The sequence below is a fragment of the Phasianus colchicus genome, chromosome 15 (assembly GCF_987193195.1).
Source record: "Phasianus colchicus chromosome 15, bPhaCol1.hap1.1, whole genome shotgun sequence".
Taxonomy (NCBI): domain Eukaryota; kingdom Metazoa; phylum Chordata; class Aves; order Galliformes; family Phasianidae; genus Phasianus; species Phasianus colchicus.
The window spans coordinates 7551978-7570022 of record NC_143450.1 but is presented as its reverse complement, the minus strand read 5'-3'; the positions used below and the strand labels follow the sequence as shown (position 1 = coordinate 7570022).

Sequence of the window (18045 nt, the reverse complement as noted above, 5' to 3'; positions counted from 1 at the left end):
TATTTGTATAAAAAATGGCACCAAGCCCAGTCCTTTAAAAAAAAGATGCATTTAGAATCTCTTCTGGTCCCATTTGCTAATATTTTTATAATCAGTACAGGTCTAAAAAAATTGAATTTTTAAGAACTAGAGAGAATTAGAATCTCATCTGGATTCGGTAGGATTTAAGTATATATCTCCAGTCAAGAAATTTACAGCACTGAATTAATACACAGCAAGATGCAATTCTGTCAGCTCTAGAAAAGTAACAGATGGTTTTCATATATTCTAGAAATCTGAACACCTCAAACAGTGGCCCGTTAGGATCTGGGAACATCTTGTTTTATGTGTGGGTAAATCGTCACAGAAACCAATCAATGACTAAGGCCTTTCAATTCTGTAAAAACACCGTAGACATTTTTCAAAAGCATTCTTTCAAATGCCTCACAATGTGAATGGCCTTCCTTTGCCTTTTTTACTGAGATTAATTCAGAGACAGCTTACCTTGAGTACTGACAGCAATGAACTTATCACTGCAGCTGCTCTATTCCATTAAACTCCCATTTACCTGTTCATTCTTTAAAAAAAGAAGCAAACAAAACGATAAAAGAAAACAGCATTAGCTGTGATCTCCTCCTCACTGAAAATGAGACCTCTGGCCATGTTAACAGTAAAAGAGAGAGAGAACAAGGATGTTTCTATTACTTATTTATGAGGAAAAGAAAATAAATTCTGCTGCTATGGTTGTTCCTCATTAACAATTTATGCAGTTTATACACTCATTACGTGTAGCACAAAGGTGATATTCCTCTGGTAATATTTCTTTCATACAAAAATTAGTTTTATTCATACAAGTGTTGCTATATTAACACAGCTGTATAAGTCAGTTATGCCGTTCTAGTGTTTGTATAAATCAAATGGAAAATAATCACAGAAATTTTTACAATTCAGTTTTCCATGGGCAGACTTGGAAACGCTGCTCATTTCCAATCTGAGGTGACAGTGCCCTCCTGTGGCATGATTTTTTTTTATTTTTTTTTTCCTATGTACAGTCCACCCAGTGACAGGAGCTAAGCAGTTTTCCATACATAAAGACTCATTTATGTACGCGTTTAGAACAGTTAAATGACAAAACCTTCCACTTCTATCTGTATTTCTATCTGTATGTTTTTCCAAATAAATTTTCTATTTGGTTTCTTTTTAAAATTAGGAGGAAAAAAAGAAAATCAACAGTGGAAATCTGGGCAGCTGGTGTAAGTCTGGGTCTGTATGCACCATGTGGATGCTGTTGGCTGCATAAACAAAACTGTGCTTGTTAGTTATTGTATAAACAGTGACTTATGTTAAATCCCAGTGGCCAGTCATTTGAGCAGTCCTTGAAGAACAAATGATGGCCTGTAGGGATAATTCTGGGGGAAATTGGCTCATATATTACCACTGTTTTCTTCAATATTATGTAGCTACTTGATAGAATTTTTTCTGCCAGATACTGATTCATCATTAATATTCTGCTATGGAATATATTTTCTCCACAGATTTTTGTATTTCAAGCATGAAAAGTACAAAATCATAAATAATATCAAGGCTTACTAAAGCACTCATGGATTTTCACACTGTTATACCTAATGAAAATATTCAAGGTAACCAAATTACCAAAGGAAATTCACGTTCAGTCCCTGTGCTACAATACTCCAGTTCTTGGGGGAGAACTGCTCCTACACTATGGAGTCGGCACGAAGTGAAGAGCTCTTGCTCTGTATACTTCCATCACTTACAGAATTTCTGGAGATTTTACGTATTATCCTGTCTGAAGGAACAAAGAAAGTAGGAGGAGAACACAGACATCTCATTGTGCGAGCATCCATCTCTTTTTTGTCTCTTTTCGCTGCGTCCTGCAGAGCAGTGTGTGGTTTGGTAGGCAGCAGAGGCAGCATGAGGCGTATCAGAATCAAGTCTTAGCAAAAATTCTCAAACAACTGCCCACGCCTATGGACACATGGGTTGTTTTCCAAACTGCTAGCTTAAAAAGATTTCCACAGAAATGCCATCATGTAAAAAGGCCAGATCTTCGCTTAATTGAATTTTCTTGCTAGAAACTGTCTATTTAAAAGGAGTGACACACTGAATTTTATCCACTCCAAAACTATCTATGGGAATGAACTGAAATGATACATATGGGTAACTCGATCAAATTGCCAACATAACATTTTTGAAGCTCTTCTGAACTTCTTTTTATAACTTAATCTTGTGGTTTAAAACAACAGAAAATGGGATCCTATAATAATAATAAGGGTGAGGTAATCTGAGCTGTAAGTGTTGCTACCTGAACTATAATTAAGACACCAATTTCCCGTGATGTTAGAAAGCTGTTCTTTTCTCTAGCATTTGTACTAGCTTCCAAATAGGTTTAGAGAACAAATTAGAGTCTTGTTGCCCCAGCACCTCACACATTGCACAGTCACTTAAACATGCATTACTAATAGGTATAATTTCCCCCTCACTTTGCACAGGTGTAACTGATTCCACAAGCGGGATGTGGTGAAGGATCACACCCACTGCGCTGATTAAATCAGCTAAGTGCAATGTACATCTCCCCCTGGCTACACTTCCTGGCACAACTAATTCCTTCTATTGAACCTTTGGGAATTAGGCCAGGACGTATGCACAGATGGTTCCTCAAATCAGGAATTCACTTCCCCTTATGTCTAACGGAGCCAGAATCTGAGTGCTCAAATTGCTGTATTACACAAGGATATGGAAGGAAGAGATTCAAGTTCCCACTCCATGCGTTGAGTCTGTGTAAATTAGAATGGCACAGGACTGTTTGAAAAAAAAAAAATCCTCTTGTAAGGGCTTACAAAAGTCATGATCATCAGACACTGATGGAATATTGATCTCCATTTCAAAATATCTCTTGCTCTATAAATGTGAATTTAAGCCCACACACTTTCTCTATATGTAACAAGGATTTTTGCCACCAAGAGAAATCCCCAACTTCCAATTAGAAGTAGCATCATGAAGAGGCCGTGCCTCAAGTCAGAATCCTGCCTTATGTCTCCTGCTCTTCAGAGAAAAAACACTGGAAATATGCACTTAGTAGAAAATGTGATGTGAGTATTTATACGTGAATATAAGCATGATCTGAAGAACACTTTCCCAGGAGTCTGTATTCTGGTTAAAAGTTCAAATACACGTTACTGAAGAAACTGTTGAACTGATTATCGTATCTGTAGACTACATCTAGCAATCTATATATACTGACATAGAGGAATAGAAGATATATACATATTCATAGGGTGGAGGGGAGAGAGAAATGATGTGTAAATATATTAAGAATGACTTGTGCTCTTCAGTGTAAGAAGATTATTTTTGCCAGATAAATACTGTATTTCTTTACAAGTAAAAAACACTAGGTATTTTCTAGACCTATATAATAATGTATATAAAAACCACAGAAAGGGTAGGACTGTAATATCTCTAGTGAAAGGCTAAAATAATCCAACATTATCTAATTATAGTGCCAAACATTAAGTACGTAGGTATGCTGTGTCACAGAAAAGCTGCCAGGTTACATTATCATTCATTTCCAGAAAAGTCCAAAAGTATATCAGTCTTCCCAACAGCAATCTGGCAGTCTGAGAATCTCTGTAGCTGCAGTATGCAACATTGGATAGACAAGAATCAGAGTTCAGGGAACAAGGATGAGGTAATAATGAAAAAAAATAACAATTTACCAAGTGAGAACTAGTGAATAACACTGTGCTAAGTATCAATTCTGGTCATTTTTTACTAAAATAGTGTCTTAGCTTGACAGCTTCATGCAGGCATCACACCAGGAGTGAAAATCACCTCAGGCACAGAGATAATCTGAAAACAACAAAGTGTTTAAGCTGGCTCCAGCTGAAGAGCAGAGAAGACCATGAATAAAGTCAGAAATAAAACAAATATGGATAAAAACAGCACTGAGGCAGGATTCCATTTTAAGAGGTTATGGTTTTAAGTCATGAAAAGTGGGATTAAAGCAAAATACTGCCAAGTCCATGTTTCACAGAGGACTTAGTATGCTTTACCTTTTGGATGTATATTTTATGACAACTGGTATTAGGTCCTAAATTGCACATCTTTGGTCTTGCATTACTTTGTATGCTTCTGTAGCATTATGTATTTGATTATTTCCAGACTACCTGCCTTATTTTAAACCACACATCTCAAAGGCCTGCTGTTACACCATTACACTGTGTACATTACACCATTACATATATAGGCAACATTTAGCACCATGCTTCTCTGGGGCAATGTTGCTTTCCTTACTGCTTTATTTATAATTGTTCATATTACTCAAAGGCTGGAGGAAATATTCAATACATTACAGAATTATTGGCTTGCCTTGTCACACAGCCTTTCCTGTCATATATTGGCAAAAAATCATCAGTACATCCCACTTCCCAAAATCCCAACCAAGCAAGATGAGGAATAAAAATTTGTCTCTGTGGTTTTAACGTTATTCCTTTCTCCAGTAAGATTCTCTGAAGTAGCAGAATTTACTCCACAGCACAACATTCACAGCACCAGTAGGCTTTCACATTAGAAAGCAACGTGTAATTTAAAGGAATTTACATATACTTAAATAGTTCTTCAGACTGGACAAATCCATGCTGCTGGGCAAGTTATATCGGATATTCAAGTCCTGACTTCCTCTGATTTAACTGCTCAGTTTGTAAAAACCTTAAAGCTTGTTATGTATATAGGGGTTTATTTATTTGAGCTTTTTGTAGAATGTTTCAGATTCTACAAGGTGTGAAAATAAGGTCTGCCAAAATAGTGCTGTGGGCTTTGCTACAAGTATCAGAAACTGACAAAAAGCATTTCCATTAAATATTGTTCTGGAGAGGCTGGAATTTTTTACATACAGACGCATTAGGAAAGACAGGCTTTGCATGATGAAAAGTTCGATAGCATTTGTGGGAAATGAACATCATCTAGAACAATTACATCACTTTCTAATTTTGAGAACACACTAGCAGAAATATGCTATTTCTAAATTGGTTAAGAAGGTCAGTATTTAAAAAAAAAAAAAAAAAAAAAAAAAAGCAGAAGGAATTGTGTTAAATTATATATAAAATTCTTCCACTTGGATTGTCTCCTGTAGCAAAAGCTTTGTGTTGGGACACTGCTGTCGCCCTGTGTAAATGGACTGTCCTCAGAGCATGTCACTGAGATGACAGAGATTTTGAAATAACAACTCATTGTTGCAGAATGGACCAAGGCCTTCACATGTTAGTTAGCATTTTAAAAGTGCACATGCATTACATTTTCAACAAAATATGTTTAATTTAAATAAAAGCATAAATTGTAAAAATATTACTACAATAGTTCACTATTCAAAAACCACTACTTCCATCAAAATAAGAATCTAAATAAATCTCACTGGAGACCAGATAATCTCCACTAGGTTTCCTAGGGAAAACAGTAAAATAATATTTGTGAAAATCATCTAAAAATTGAAAGATTGGAGTAGCTTCCTCCCTCTGATATAAACGCATATTTGTGTGTTATTCACACCACTTGGTGCAGTTGCACACATGGTTATTGAAGAAGTCTCTGCAGCACACCCCAGTCTGGGTCAGCTCGATTTACTGTTCATTTTTTCAGTGCTGGTGCCGAGTTGTGGATTTGGCTCTAACACCTTTGAGCAGTAGTGCTGGCTTCTGTACTAGATTGCAATATTTTCTGTTCTTTTGAGTAAAAGATCCTCCAAAGCAAGACTGTAAAACCAACAAAACAGGCAAACAGATGTGCCCAACTACAGGACAAACATTATGGGCAACACATACGAAAGAAGTAGTTAGCTACGATCTGCTATATCTGCTCAGCTACTCCCCAGGATGGTCTACTGCAGCTGCATTTTAAAAAGAAGCAAGAGCAGAGAAAAAAACAACCAAATTTTATTTTGGTTCTGAGCTAATCTTTTCTAACTTTTTATGTTGTCACATACTTTTGGCTTTATATTTTCCATCTTTCTGGTAAGTTGTTGATTTGCTAAGCAATTCAGTAACACTGAACATGAAGACAGCCTTTTCTCTGATACTGTTCGCTTTGAAGTAACACAAGTACTGCTTTCAGTGATCTCTACAATAATACAGAAGAGGAAGATAGGAAAAAAAATAAGTGGTTTTGAAAAACCTATGTTAAGAAACTGATTGCCCAACTGATAAAATAGACACTTTCCAAGAAGTCAGTAGATGTACTACAGAGATGAAGAATGAGACTGGCTCCAGTTCTGGTGCTCCTGGTCAGTGTCTTGCTTAGCGCATAACACACACATACAAATTTATTTGTGAATTAAGGGCATAATCAGACACTTGTTAAAACTGGTTACTTGTGCTCAGCCAGATCTTCTTGTAAATCCAAATACACAAGTTGTTTCTTTAAGTTTCTAGTTTCCTTATAATGCAATGAAATTAAAAACCAATTAATCCTGGTAAACAGACATTGCACATAATGGAGGGAAAAAATAACAAATATAAAAACAAACAAACAAAAAAAGCAACAGCAACTGAAAAATTAACTCTGAAGTTTCTTCTGTGACTAAGTTCAAGGGGGTTATTATGGAGGAAATTAAAATTTTCATTACATCTGAAAACAGAACTTTCTCTGTTAAGGAACAGTACTGATCTAAGCAGAATGCACATTAACCACAGAGTCTTTTGGATATCTCTGGGGAAAGCATCTCACTCTGGATTTGCAAACCTTCTTCTGTTTGAGTTTGGGAATTATCTCTGGACCGCATTTCATAGAATTGCAATGAAGTCTTTTGCAGCCTGGGGTTTTGCAGTTCTTTTGCAATCAAGATTTCCCAGGAGCGCTGTAATCTGAGGCAAAGATGAGATCCAGGGTGGTTTTTTTTTAGCTTAGAAGAAATACATCAAAATCCGGAGCTTTGCTTTATTCCTGAATCCTGAAGAGAAATATCTATGCATCCGCAAGATGTGATGAATGAAGTGGTAAATTAGAAGCCTGCTGTGCTATGCAAAAGAGATTACCCTTGAAATCTGAAGTTCAAGTTACATAAGTGAACATGCATGACTTTCATATATACTACAGACATAGAATAGGAAAGTGCTAGCCAACATCTAGAAATTCTATGACCTTATTTAACATATTATTCTACTTCAGTATCTTTTTATTTTACAGGAGACTACGTAGTCATGTCTGTTTACTTTAACCTGAGCAGGAGAATGGGTTATTTCACTATTCAGACCTACATTCCCTGCACACTTATTGTTGTGTTGTCCTGGGTCTCCTTCTGGATTAACAAGGATGCAGTTCCAGCCAGAACATCACTGGGTGAGTTGCTTTACTTTCCTGCTCTTATTCAGCATTATGATGTTAAAATGACACCAGTTTCTAAATGCAAGAGGGGAGAATTTAATACAAGTTCCCCCCATTTAGAATAATGTAATCACTTCCAAGGAGTAACAGCACTTAGACCATATTTCTCTCTCTTCCATTTCACCATATCACAACCTAACTAGAAGTAGTGGAGATCATCTCCAATAAAGCTTTTGCATCTTTTCTGATGACCTTTTCTGATTTTTTAACAAACATCAAAACAAATGAAATAAATACCATGAATGAAACAATCTGCCTGGCTGCGTGACGCAGCGGTAAAAAGTGAACTATGTGGTACCAGCCTTCAGCTTGAGGTTCCAAAGGTCAAACGTGTCCTTCAGACCACAAAATCAACTGAATTTGCCCATATCTAAAAGGTGAAATGCAATAAATCTGAATTAGCACTTTCTACACAGTTAGCAGCTCTGACACAAATGAAGGAGATACCGAGTTCAGCCAGCTCACGCGAACCAGCTGTATCTGTAAGAACTAGCAGAGAGAAACCCAACTGAGGAGATAAAAACACAGTTTTCTACTTCTGAATTAAATCAATGCTACTAAGAATCATTTTAGTCTTTCCTTCTGCATTTTCATTTCCTCACAGAAATGCAGAATAGAGCGCTGCAGGGAGGGACAGCATTTTCATTATAGATTTCCCTTGAAAGAAATACATGAACAGAGGACCAACAGCCCCAACACATAATGCTTTAAGTGTTTTATTGCTTTTTTTTTTTTCACTCTCTCTAAAACAAGGCCTTACAATGTGCTTTAAAGTATAAAATGAATAAAGGCATTCAGCTGTTATTTTTGTTTTTGCTTAGATGTACAATGCAGACTCATCTCTCTGCTGAAAACTTGGCTATTCATACCTCCAAGATAAGATCAGTGGTATGAAATTTGCCATAAAAATATGATGAATTTTAACTGTTCTGATGCATTTTTAATGTTATTTACATCACAGGACAGGGAATAATGTTCTGAAAGGAGAAGGGAAGGTGAGGCATGTCCTAGTACTTTTCAGTTACAAGCTACAGTCATTTCTGAAGACCAGAGGAGGCACTGCTGAGAGAAATCTGTGGCAATTGTAAGGAGTCCTGAGAGACTCTCTTCCAGCTTTATTTGCAAGAAATCACTTAAATAAGCAGCAACAGAGAATTTGTGTGGGAATTTGGGGCTAGTATCTTTGGCTTACAACTAGAAAGCATTAAAAATAAGAGAAAGAAAACAAAGTCTTGTTTACATGGCACACATACAAATAAACACACTTTTTGACCTCAATTTTCATCTGGATTGGAGGCTTCCTTAAGAATTTTCATAATTTCTAAATCATATAATGGCTGCAAATGCATTTCTTTCTGGCACTGTTGTCATTACTGATATGAATTCCATGAATGACATCCTGAACAGCATGGAAAGTTTTACATTGGCCTTTAGAGTATTCGAAGAATGGATTCAAGTGACCTCTCCACCACGACCTCTCGCTCTATTACAAAAAGTTCTTTTCTCTCCATCAGTTTCAGGATTTGAGAACATAAACCCTAAAACTGCATTTCTCAATTAAAAATGAATAATGGTGCCTAAAAATGAAACTATAAAGCAACAAAGCTGAATTAAATACATTTCTTAAAATTAGAATCCATCAGCAGGACAAGACTTGCAATGACTATGCAAAAATGATTCACACTCTCCCTATTCATCCTTGAAGCTCTCACTGAATCCACATTTCACTGCTTGGGATGGGCTGATATTTTTGCTATCTGTCAGAACTGCTGGCATCCTTCAGAAACAGTCAGAGAGAGATATGGCAACGTAACTTTGTTACACGAAGTTATAACATTTCCGATGTTTTCTGTCTGTTTACCAGGTATTACAACTGTCCTGACAATGACCACCCTAAGTACGATTGCTCGTAAATCTCTTCCCAAAGTCTCCTATGTGACAGCAATGGATCTTTTTGTGTCAGTCTGCTTTATTTTTGTTTTCTCTGCACTGGTGGAATATGGAACTTTGCACTACTTTGTCAGCAACAGAAAGCCAAGCAAGGATAAAGACAAAAAGAAGAAAAATCCAGTATGTATCTTTTTACCAGTAAGGTATAAAATTAAATTACATTATCTGAGGGAATATTTATACTTTATGTCTGTACTCTCATTTGAAAGTTTGCTATTACATATCTACTTTTCTTCTGTATTAATGGGAATACAATCATTTACCTTGATAACAAAGAACTCATATATCACAGTTGTCTAGATGGCAGAGAAATGAATTTCTTAAAACAAGGATCCTTTTTGCCAAATTGTTCTACAAATAACTATCAATGAAATTGTTATTTATGTATAGATAGAGTTTTTACTATGACCTTCATGGAAGAACTCTCAGTTTCTCTGTTTTAGCTTTAGCAGTACTCCCTGCCATTAACTTATATATGTATTATTGGCATGATTCTGCATTTTGTAACGTTATGTTCAAACTATGGACTGCACTTTCTTTCTAATTCCCCTGTAAGCATCTGTTTCCTTCTTCTTGTTTCCTTATCTTCTTTTTCTTGTATTTTCTCTCTCCGTTATCTATTTCTCTCCTTTTGAAGGTGATTTATCAACACTTTGCAATGTTACTTATGGATGCATGCTACACAATAATAAATAATGTATATAATAACCACAGTAAAAAGAAAAGTCCCAGGAATACTCTTAGTAGATTTCTAGGCGTATGCTCAGGTAGGGAAAAAATATTGTCTTATTTTGTTCAGGACAGACTTATTGCCTTTTGCTGCTGATTGAGAAGTGTGTTGTCTAGAAACTGTGAGGTGAAAAGAATGAGTGTTACATACTACAGGAAACAAATGCAGCCTAATCTTCTTCAAAGAAAAATCAAATATGCATCTGCAAGATGTAACGAGCGCAAGTGTTTTACATTAGTTAAGAATGTTTTCAAATCCACTTCAGGCATCTAGGAAATAATGAAAGTGTCTGGATTTGCTCTGCTAAAATCCTTAAGATATTCTCTCTTAGTTATAACACAGTAAGAAAGAAAAAAATAGTAAAATGTATAAATTAAATTAGTTTTCATTACACTTGTCATAATTTCATTTTTAAAACTTGATGAGAAGTAGACTCTTAAAATTGCAGATATACACTGCAGCAGATAAACAGTCAGCTAAACATCTGTAAGACTACACAGGAAGAATTTTCACATTACCTTAGGTATGGTGAATTTGGATTTCATCATAGGCATGTTTAGATCAAAAAGCACTTTTGCATGGTGACACATCTGTCTGTCTTAGGCTGAAATCAATGGCTGCTTATGTGAACCTGTGTCACAGACAATTAAGAGTGCAAAGATTAACTATCTCAAATGTAGTCACCTTGCTAAGAGATTAGCTGCTCTTTACACTATTTATCTGGGACAATCCTGGGACAAATAAAAATAATAGTTCTCCAAATCTAAACCCAGAGTCTAGAAAACTGAAAAGTAGAGTCTTCAGTACTCAGTATTCAGGTAGCTTTTTCTAAAATTTGCTTTCATAAACTCTGAATTGTCTCTTCTTTCAAAGCATTTCAACATAAAAGACTGAAATATCTTGAGAATATGAAAAGATCTAAATGGAGTTTGATACACTTCGTCTTTGGCCTGGATGTAGTTACAAGTCAGAGATAAGAAAAAGATGTGTGGGTTTCATAACATAGATACTTGTTTAAATGGCTGTTACCCCAAACTTTCAATAAATTTAGTTCTTTTTGACTTACTATGTTTTAGAAACATATTTTTAATTTACATTTTTTTTTCTCTTTCTTTCTTTTTTTTTTCTTTTTTTTTTTTTTCTTTCTTTCTTTAATTTAAACCAAAACCCTCTGATTCTCTTTTCTGTCTACAAAATGAAAGCTTCTTCGGATGTTTTCCTTCAAGGTATAATGTTTTTTGGAATGGAAATTCACTGCATGCAACTGCTGAATTTAACTATTAGAGCTTATATGAGAGTGCTGTTGTTTGTTTGTTTTCTTAAATTAGACACCTAAGCATTCTACTCTAGGTCACTTCCTAATTAAGTAGAATGGTTACGCTTCTCTAAATAATATGTAGAGTTGATTCAGCAGCCCAATTATTGATTCACTATGATTTTGAACTTACACTAAGTTCAAGAATGACCAATGTTATTGGATCGCATGATTTAAGAGAGTTTCTGTTCAAAATATTTCTGCTTCTCTCTTTGTTAATTGCCATGGGATCCAATGCCACCAGCTACACCAGAAACTGCAATACACCCTTTTAGAACTCAGATCTGATCCCTCTGTTTATGACTTAACTTCAAATGATAAACTAAATTTATTTTGATATTGACATGAACAAAATTCAGTGTCATCATCAATCACTCAAATGCTGTTCCTTATGCAAAAAAAAGTCAGAGTTTTGAAAGGGTTTGAGACGCACATATTTTTTAATGCTGACACTTGAGCAACACATTCTTAGCAAGTTAGCAAATATATCTATGTAATATGCCTAAATCTTATCTTCATTCAGAAATGCAGAGATTTTGTCCAAAACAAAGAACCACCTTAAAATGAAAACCAAGAATCGTACGTGCTCATGGAATGATACTGTAATTATCTTACCACAATCTGCAGGAAATTTTAAGACTCATCATACTAGTGTTCACCAGTGCTTAACTGCATTTTAGATGCATAACTCATTCAAGTCACTCGAATAAATATATGCCTGCCATATAAAATTGGGTACATGATGAATCTCCCATTTGGTGAATACTAATAAATGGTGAACTGCATACATTCAAATTAACTATTGGAGAGTCTTCGCAAGATTTTAATAACTTTATTAAAAATACTTTAATTGTGCCTTTTTTCCATATGTATATATTTGCACAAACCAGTCCTGTATCACAAATAATCCTGCATTTCCAACTGATTATTTTCGTTCCACTCATGTGCAACACCCAAATTGCCTTCATATATCAGGCAGTTATGTGAAGTATAAAACAAAAACAATTCCAAATATCATCAGTTATATTTCTGCTTCCTTTAACCTCTATGGTTTACTTAGTCTGGCATTAAAGCTAACTGTCCTCAGCTGTCAACTTGATCTTGATTTGTGCTGCTTTCCTGTAATGTCAGTGTACGATGCAACTGATTTAAGCTGATTTTTAAGTTCAAGGTAATATTACCAGCCTCCCATGTACCCCTGCAGAACCACCATTTACATGTTGACCATTAATTTCCTGTTAGTCTGGTGATAATAACAGAGTGTCTCTCTCCTGCCATCTTTTTTCTTTTCTGCCACTCCATCCTAGGCACCCACAATTGACATCCGACCTCGATCAGCTACTATTCAAATGAACAATGCTACACACCTCCAAGAAAGGGATGAAGAATACGGGTATGAGTGTCTCGATGGCAAGGACTGTGCTAGTTTTTTTTGCTGCTTTGAGGATTGTCGAACAGGAGCATGGAGGCATGGAAGAATACATATCCGCATTGCCAAAATGGACTCCTATGCCCGCATCTTCTTCCCCACTGCCTTCTGTTTGTTTAACTTGGTGTACTGGGTATCATATCTTTACCTTTAAAAACAGGAGATCAGTGATATGAGCCTTACTCACTGAATTTCTTAGAGAGATGGTTTCCAAAGTCCACTTGAAGTATTGACGACGCGCTTTACAGTGGTCTGAATTCTTTAGTGCCATAACCCAGTAAATACCAATTATATCATTTATCCAAAAATTGCCATCAGGTTATTGTGAATTAATTGTCCATTCAACATATTAAAATATCTCAAAATAAAAATCTCATAAACAGGTAATATTCAGCTATACCTGATGGAATAAGGAGAATCGGGGCAGACAGGGCAAGGGGAGCATGGCAACATCATTTACTAGTTGGCGCTGCCATGTAAAACAGGAGTGACAGAGAGCAGAATTCCCAGGTAAAGTACTGTACAGTTTGTTAACATTGGCTATAATTATGTTATAGCTTTATTCTTTGTGGGCTTTTCTTTTTGGAAGAGTCATCTCTCACTTTGAATATGTATTAATAAGCTAGGAAAATAACTTTTATTCCCATCCAGATAAAAATAGACCTTTCCCTTTGCCATCCCTTTAAGAGCACATGTACAACTGCTGTAAATATTTCAATACCTTGTAGTACATAAAGTCTAGTGCATGCATCTTTTGGGGGCCAAAATAAATGAAACAAAGGTACCATAAAGTATTGTCTTTTATTTTGTGTCTCTGGCTGTGCTATTGTAATTGAAATGTGAATAAAAATCATATTTTTTTCCTTGAAAAATGTCCCCTTTCCCTCATGCATGGAAGATCCAAGCAGACAGCACTTTCATGTAAGACATTAGAGAAGCCTTAAGGATTCAAATAAATAACATGTAGACAAATCTGTATGGCCAATATAATAGCTCATAAAGTATACTGTACATGTCCGCTGCAGTTGTAGCCTTCATTTTCCATCGATAATGTTGCTATATTTCAAATGAATTTCCAGTAATTATACATTGCAAGATCAGCTTCTAAATTTAATCCACGTGTTTTCATTGTTCTTCTCCCATGCTGAACTATTATATCCACACAATGCTTTCTTTTCTTTTCTTTTCCCCCTCCTTTAGTCCAGTCCAAGAAATAGGTTTTATTCTAGATATTATTTTTACATAAGAACCTCACTTTGAAATATTTGTATTGTGTATACGCATACAGTTCTCTGCCCATTCATGTCCTTGATCAGCAATAGTTGTTGCCAGTGCTGCTTTTCACTCCGCAAGTACCTTTACTAAAGAAACCCTTACACCATAGCTAGCACAGATAGATATCCTTGAAAACAAAAGGGAACAAAGAGTGTCTTGGCTACTAAATCATATGTACGCAGTTTATGTGTATTCAAAACCTTCAGCCCTCCTGGGTGAATCTTGAAACCCACTTACACACTAGTTTTCAGCACCTGATGATGCTCAATTATGCAACCTTAAGCACATGTACATATGACTGACTTTTTTTTTTTTTATTGTCAAAGATGTAAAACGTCAACTCCTGAAAAGTGGGTTTGCAGACTGAAATGGGAGATATTTAATTATCATTACAGAATTACTAATAGCTAAAATGGAGGAAAATGAAAGTTTTCCAATGTTTGTATAGTTTTGGAAATAAAAAAATGTATAAAAAAGGAATAACTCAATCATCAATTGCTTCTTGTCCAATGTATTTGAAAATCTTTTAATAAAGGAATTGCACACACCTGTGGACTTTTTCCAATAAAACTGCTGCACTCAGCTCCAGAGTTTTCTTTTGATTAGTTTGTTAAAAGCACATGTCAAGGACTAGACTCGGTTCTAACAAGTTCGATTTATCAGCTGTCTAAATGTAAAGTGACAATAATCCTCATAACTCTCTGCATTGTCTCATTTTGCAGTCAAATGGCCCACTCACATTTTCATGGTTGGAGACTACGTCTCTAAAAGCTTTTTGAAGATTACCTTATTTTACAAAAAAAAAAAAAAGTCTGAGCTAGAATTATCACGATGAAAAGAGAGAGAACTTTTCCTTCTTTACGTTGAGCAGAGTATCTCTACTCCCTGAATGGGCTCCAATTATCTTTCACAAGGAAATGCATATCAGCTGCTGCCAGACAGATTGCTGACTAATTATCTTCTGCAGTGGTCAGTGACTTAGCAGCTTTCTGTTAGCAGCTTCCATTTAATGAGTGGCTGGCGTCAAACATTTAAAAATTCAATTTTTACCTGGATCTTTTCCCTTCTCCCAAATAGCCTTTATAAAGATCGTTATGAGTCTCAGCCCAAATCAGACCTTTAATTCCCTCAGGCCAAGTGGATTTCAGTTAACATAGTTAGATTGTTTTTCTGCCAAGGTCACTGAAATGAAGGATTCAGATGCTCAGCACCCACTACCCTACTTCGACCATCAAGCTGAACATGCCTATGGAAGGTCCACGGCACAGCCAAATTGCAGGCACTAATGAGAATCGAATTATCAGGTTGCTTGTGCAGCAGGGTCTCCTCCCCTCAGCAGGAGAGCAGTTCAGCTCAAAAATCACAATACCCCCAATGAAATAAAGCACAGCATACAAAAAGAAGCAATGCCAACTCTGCAGCTCAGGATTTGAGTGACATTTTCTTACCACGTATCATTACTGAAAGGAGAGCAAACAAGCCCTACCTCAACCGTAACCAAATACCTCAGGTTCTACCACTCTTATTTAGGAGTTTTGTAATTTCCTCTAAAAGCAGATGCACGAGTCTGAAAAAGACATTTCATGCTGAAACATGTAATTACAGCAAGGAAGCGCACGATGCAGTGCTGACTGAGCAAGAAGCACAATGCTCCTCGGAACAGAGACAGCACTAGCTATGCTGCCCATACTGTATTGTGGTTAGACTGCCATCACAAACAAAATAGTGAGAAAAGTGTCCTTTGGTTGTGAGGAGGGTTGTTATTCAGAAGAAAACTACTGAGAAACCTAGCTATATAAGTATATTTTTACATATTTATGTATATAATATTTACATATATTTTACACGTATTAACCTTCCCAGCTGCATTTTATGGAAGAAATACTCTCTTGACTCATCATGCTTATTAAACTGTGTTCAAGTTCATCATACTACAGACATACAGCTGCTCTGGGATGTGTCTGTTGATGTTGAGATAGTTGTTAAATTTCAATCAACTACACGTTAGCAGTGCAATTATTTGTTATTTGTGCTGCAAGTATACCTAATGTCCCAATCAAGACAACACATTTTTTATCCCAGAAATCATGTCAAATATGCATATCAACAGAAAATACACTCAAGGCTTTTAAAAATTATTAATTCATAAAATTTATATAATCTCAAGTTTGTATATAACTTCTATATCATCTCCTATCATCAAAACTTGGCAATCAAAAATGAGAACAGAATTTAAGCAGTCAGTACTGAAGACTTCTAACCTCTACACCTCCCACAGCTGTAATTTTTTTACTTTTACCATGTTCCCCCAGAGCTGTGCTTCAATGGACTGTTCAAATGTACTATGTGTAACAGTTACAATGGTACACCTATAGCAGTAAAGTTTTGCACATATTGAAGGTCTAGATATTTAGAACTTCTTCCCATCATGCCCCAAAGTCCTCCAGTCTAAAAGCATTGATCAGTAAAGAAAAAAAGGAATGGTTATAAAATACTCAAGTAAATGAATGTTGTGAGTAACGTAATAAGAAAGTTTTGTTGTCTGCATAGGTTTCAGTAGCTGGTATCACTGTACATAAAACCAATAAGAGAATGGGGAAAACCAGTTTTAGATTATCCATTTTGACAATAGGGCTGGGTTCTGTAGGATCATAGGAGAGAAGAGCTGTAATCTGGGAATGGAAAAAGGATAAGCATCAACTTTTTCTGGTTTGATGAAGAAAAGGCAGGACTGGGGCAGACAGACTTTGTGAGAGAAGCTGGTAGTTGAGGAATGAAATTAAAGCGTGATAATGACACAAAAGCTGAAATCAATGTTGAGCTTATGTGCTTTACCCTGCCTGCGGCTGAGAACTGAATTACAGAAAAAACAAAGATTTTGCTGAATTATGGAAAAATTGTGTACGTTAATGAACTACATCGGCAATTGAAAGCAACAAGCTAAGAAGAGGAGGTAAGAAGCAATATGATCCATAGGAGAAAGACTGATTGTCAAGGTCAGAACCACAGAGGGTGCTGGTCTCTGAACCAACTAGAGCACAGTTTGGGTTCAGGCTTTCTCTACATGGGTGAGGAACCAGATTTTGATGACACTATGGGAGAAAGTTCATGTTATTTAGGAATGAATAAGGATGTCCAGTGTAAGGACTAAAGGAAAAAATGAAGTCTACTCATAGCAGCTGAAAGAAAAAAAATGCCCATTCTAAAATAAACTGAGGGATACATGGAAGATTGAATTCTTCGAAGTATGAACACAGGAAGAAAAATGCAAAAATAAAAGACCCATCAAGATGAAACTTAATTAAAGCCCAGGGGAAAAGGTGACATTTTAAAATGCAAGTGTTGTCTTTCATAAAAAAAATTCAATTGCTTTGTAAAGAGAATTTAATTAAATCTTATGAAAAACTTCACAGGTAAATCAGCTTATTAAACTCATGAGAGATCTATTGTTCCATTTATAAAAATTAAAAGCCAGTGCACCTCCTTTACTTATTTAGAAGAATCCTATAGATGATAAGATTTGGAATTCCTATTACACATCAGCATATTTTTCTTTTTAAATTCAAGATTCACAATGGAAAATATATCTGTTGAATATGAAAAAGAAAGTTCATGACCTTTAAAAGATGTTGAATAACAGACAAACTAAAAGCTTTACTTATGTATCAGAAAGCCTCTTTGAATATTTCATCGAGGAATGCTGAATTAGTTCAGAAAAAAAATACATTAAAAAAGTTTGCCTTTCTCATAGGAAAAATAAAAGGCTGGATGAGACTGGATAAAATTGTCTCATTTAGACTTACATAAAACTCATATCCATTATCAAAATGAGAACAGGGAAAATAAGAAATGAAGAAACATTAGTATAAATTTAATTCAACTTGAATGAAGATATTAGAAATACTGATCTTCCCATCAGACACGTGGCTTGTGATACTAGCACACTGAAATCTGTTTCTGATGAGCTTCAAGTAT

At 35.7% G+C, this 18045-nt stretch overlaps 1 protein-coding gene across 3 annotated transcripts in view; it reads left to right on the top strand.

Annotated features, from left to right (window-relative positions):
* GABRG2 (gamma-aminobutyric acid type A receptor subunit gamma2) overlaps nt 1–13445 on the top strand; it is a 68439-nt gene extending 54994 nt beyond the window's left edge. For 2 of the 3 annotated variants that reach the window (XM_031597901.2, XM_090150650.1), the window contains 4 exons: nt 7174–7326; nt 9236–9441; nt 11254–11277; nt 12674–13445. In XM_031597901.2, the coding sequence (XP_031453761.2) occupies nt 7174–7326; nt 9236–9441; nt 11254–11277; nt 12674–12949 (659 nt within the window). In that variant the 3' untranslated portion in view covers nt 12950–13445. The remainder of the gene's footprint in view (nt 1–7173; nt 7327–9235; nt 9442–11253; nt 11278–12673) is intronic. The other variant, XM_090150651.1, reaches the window with a different exon arrangement.
* Nucleotides 13446–18045: the final 4600 nt, after the last annotated feature.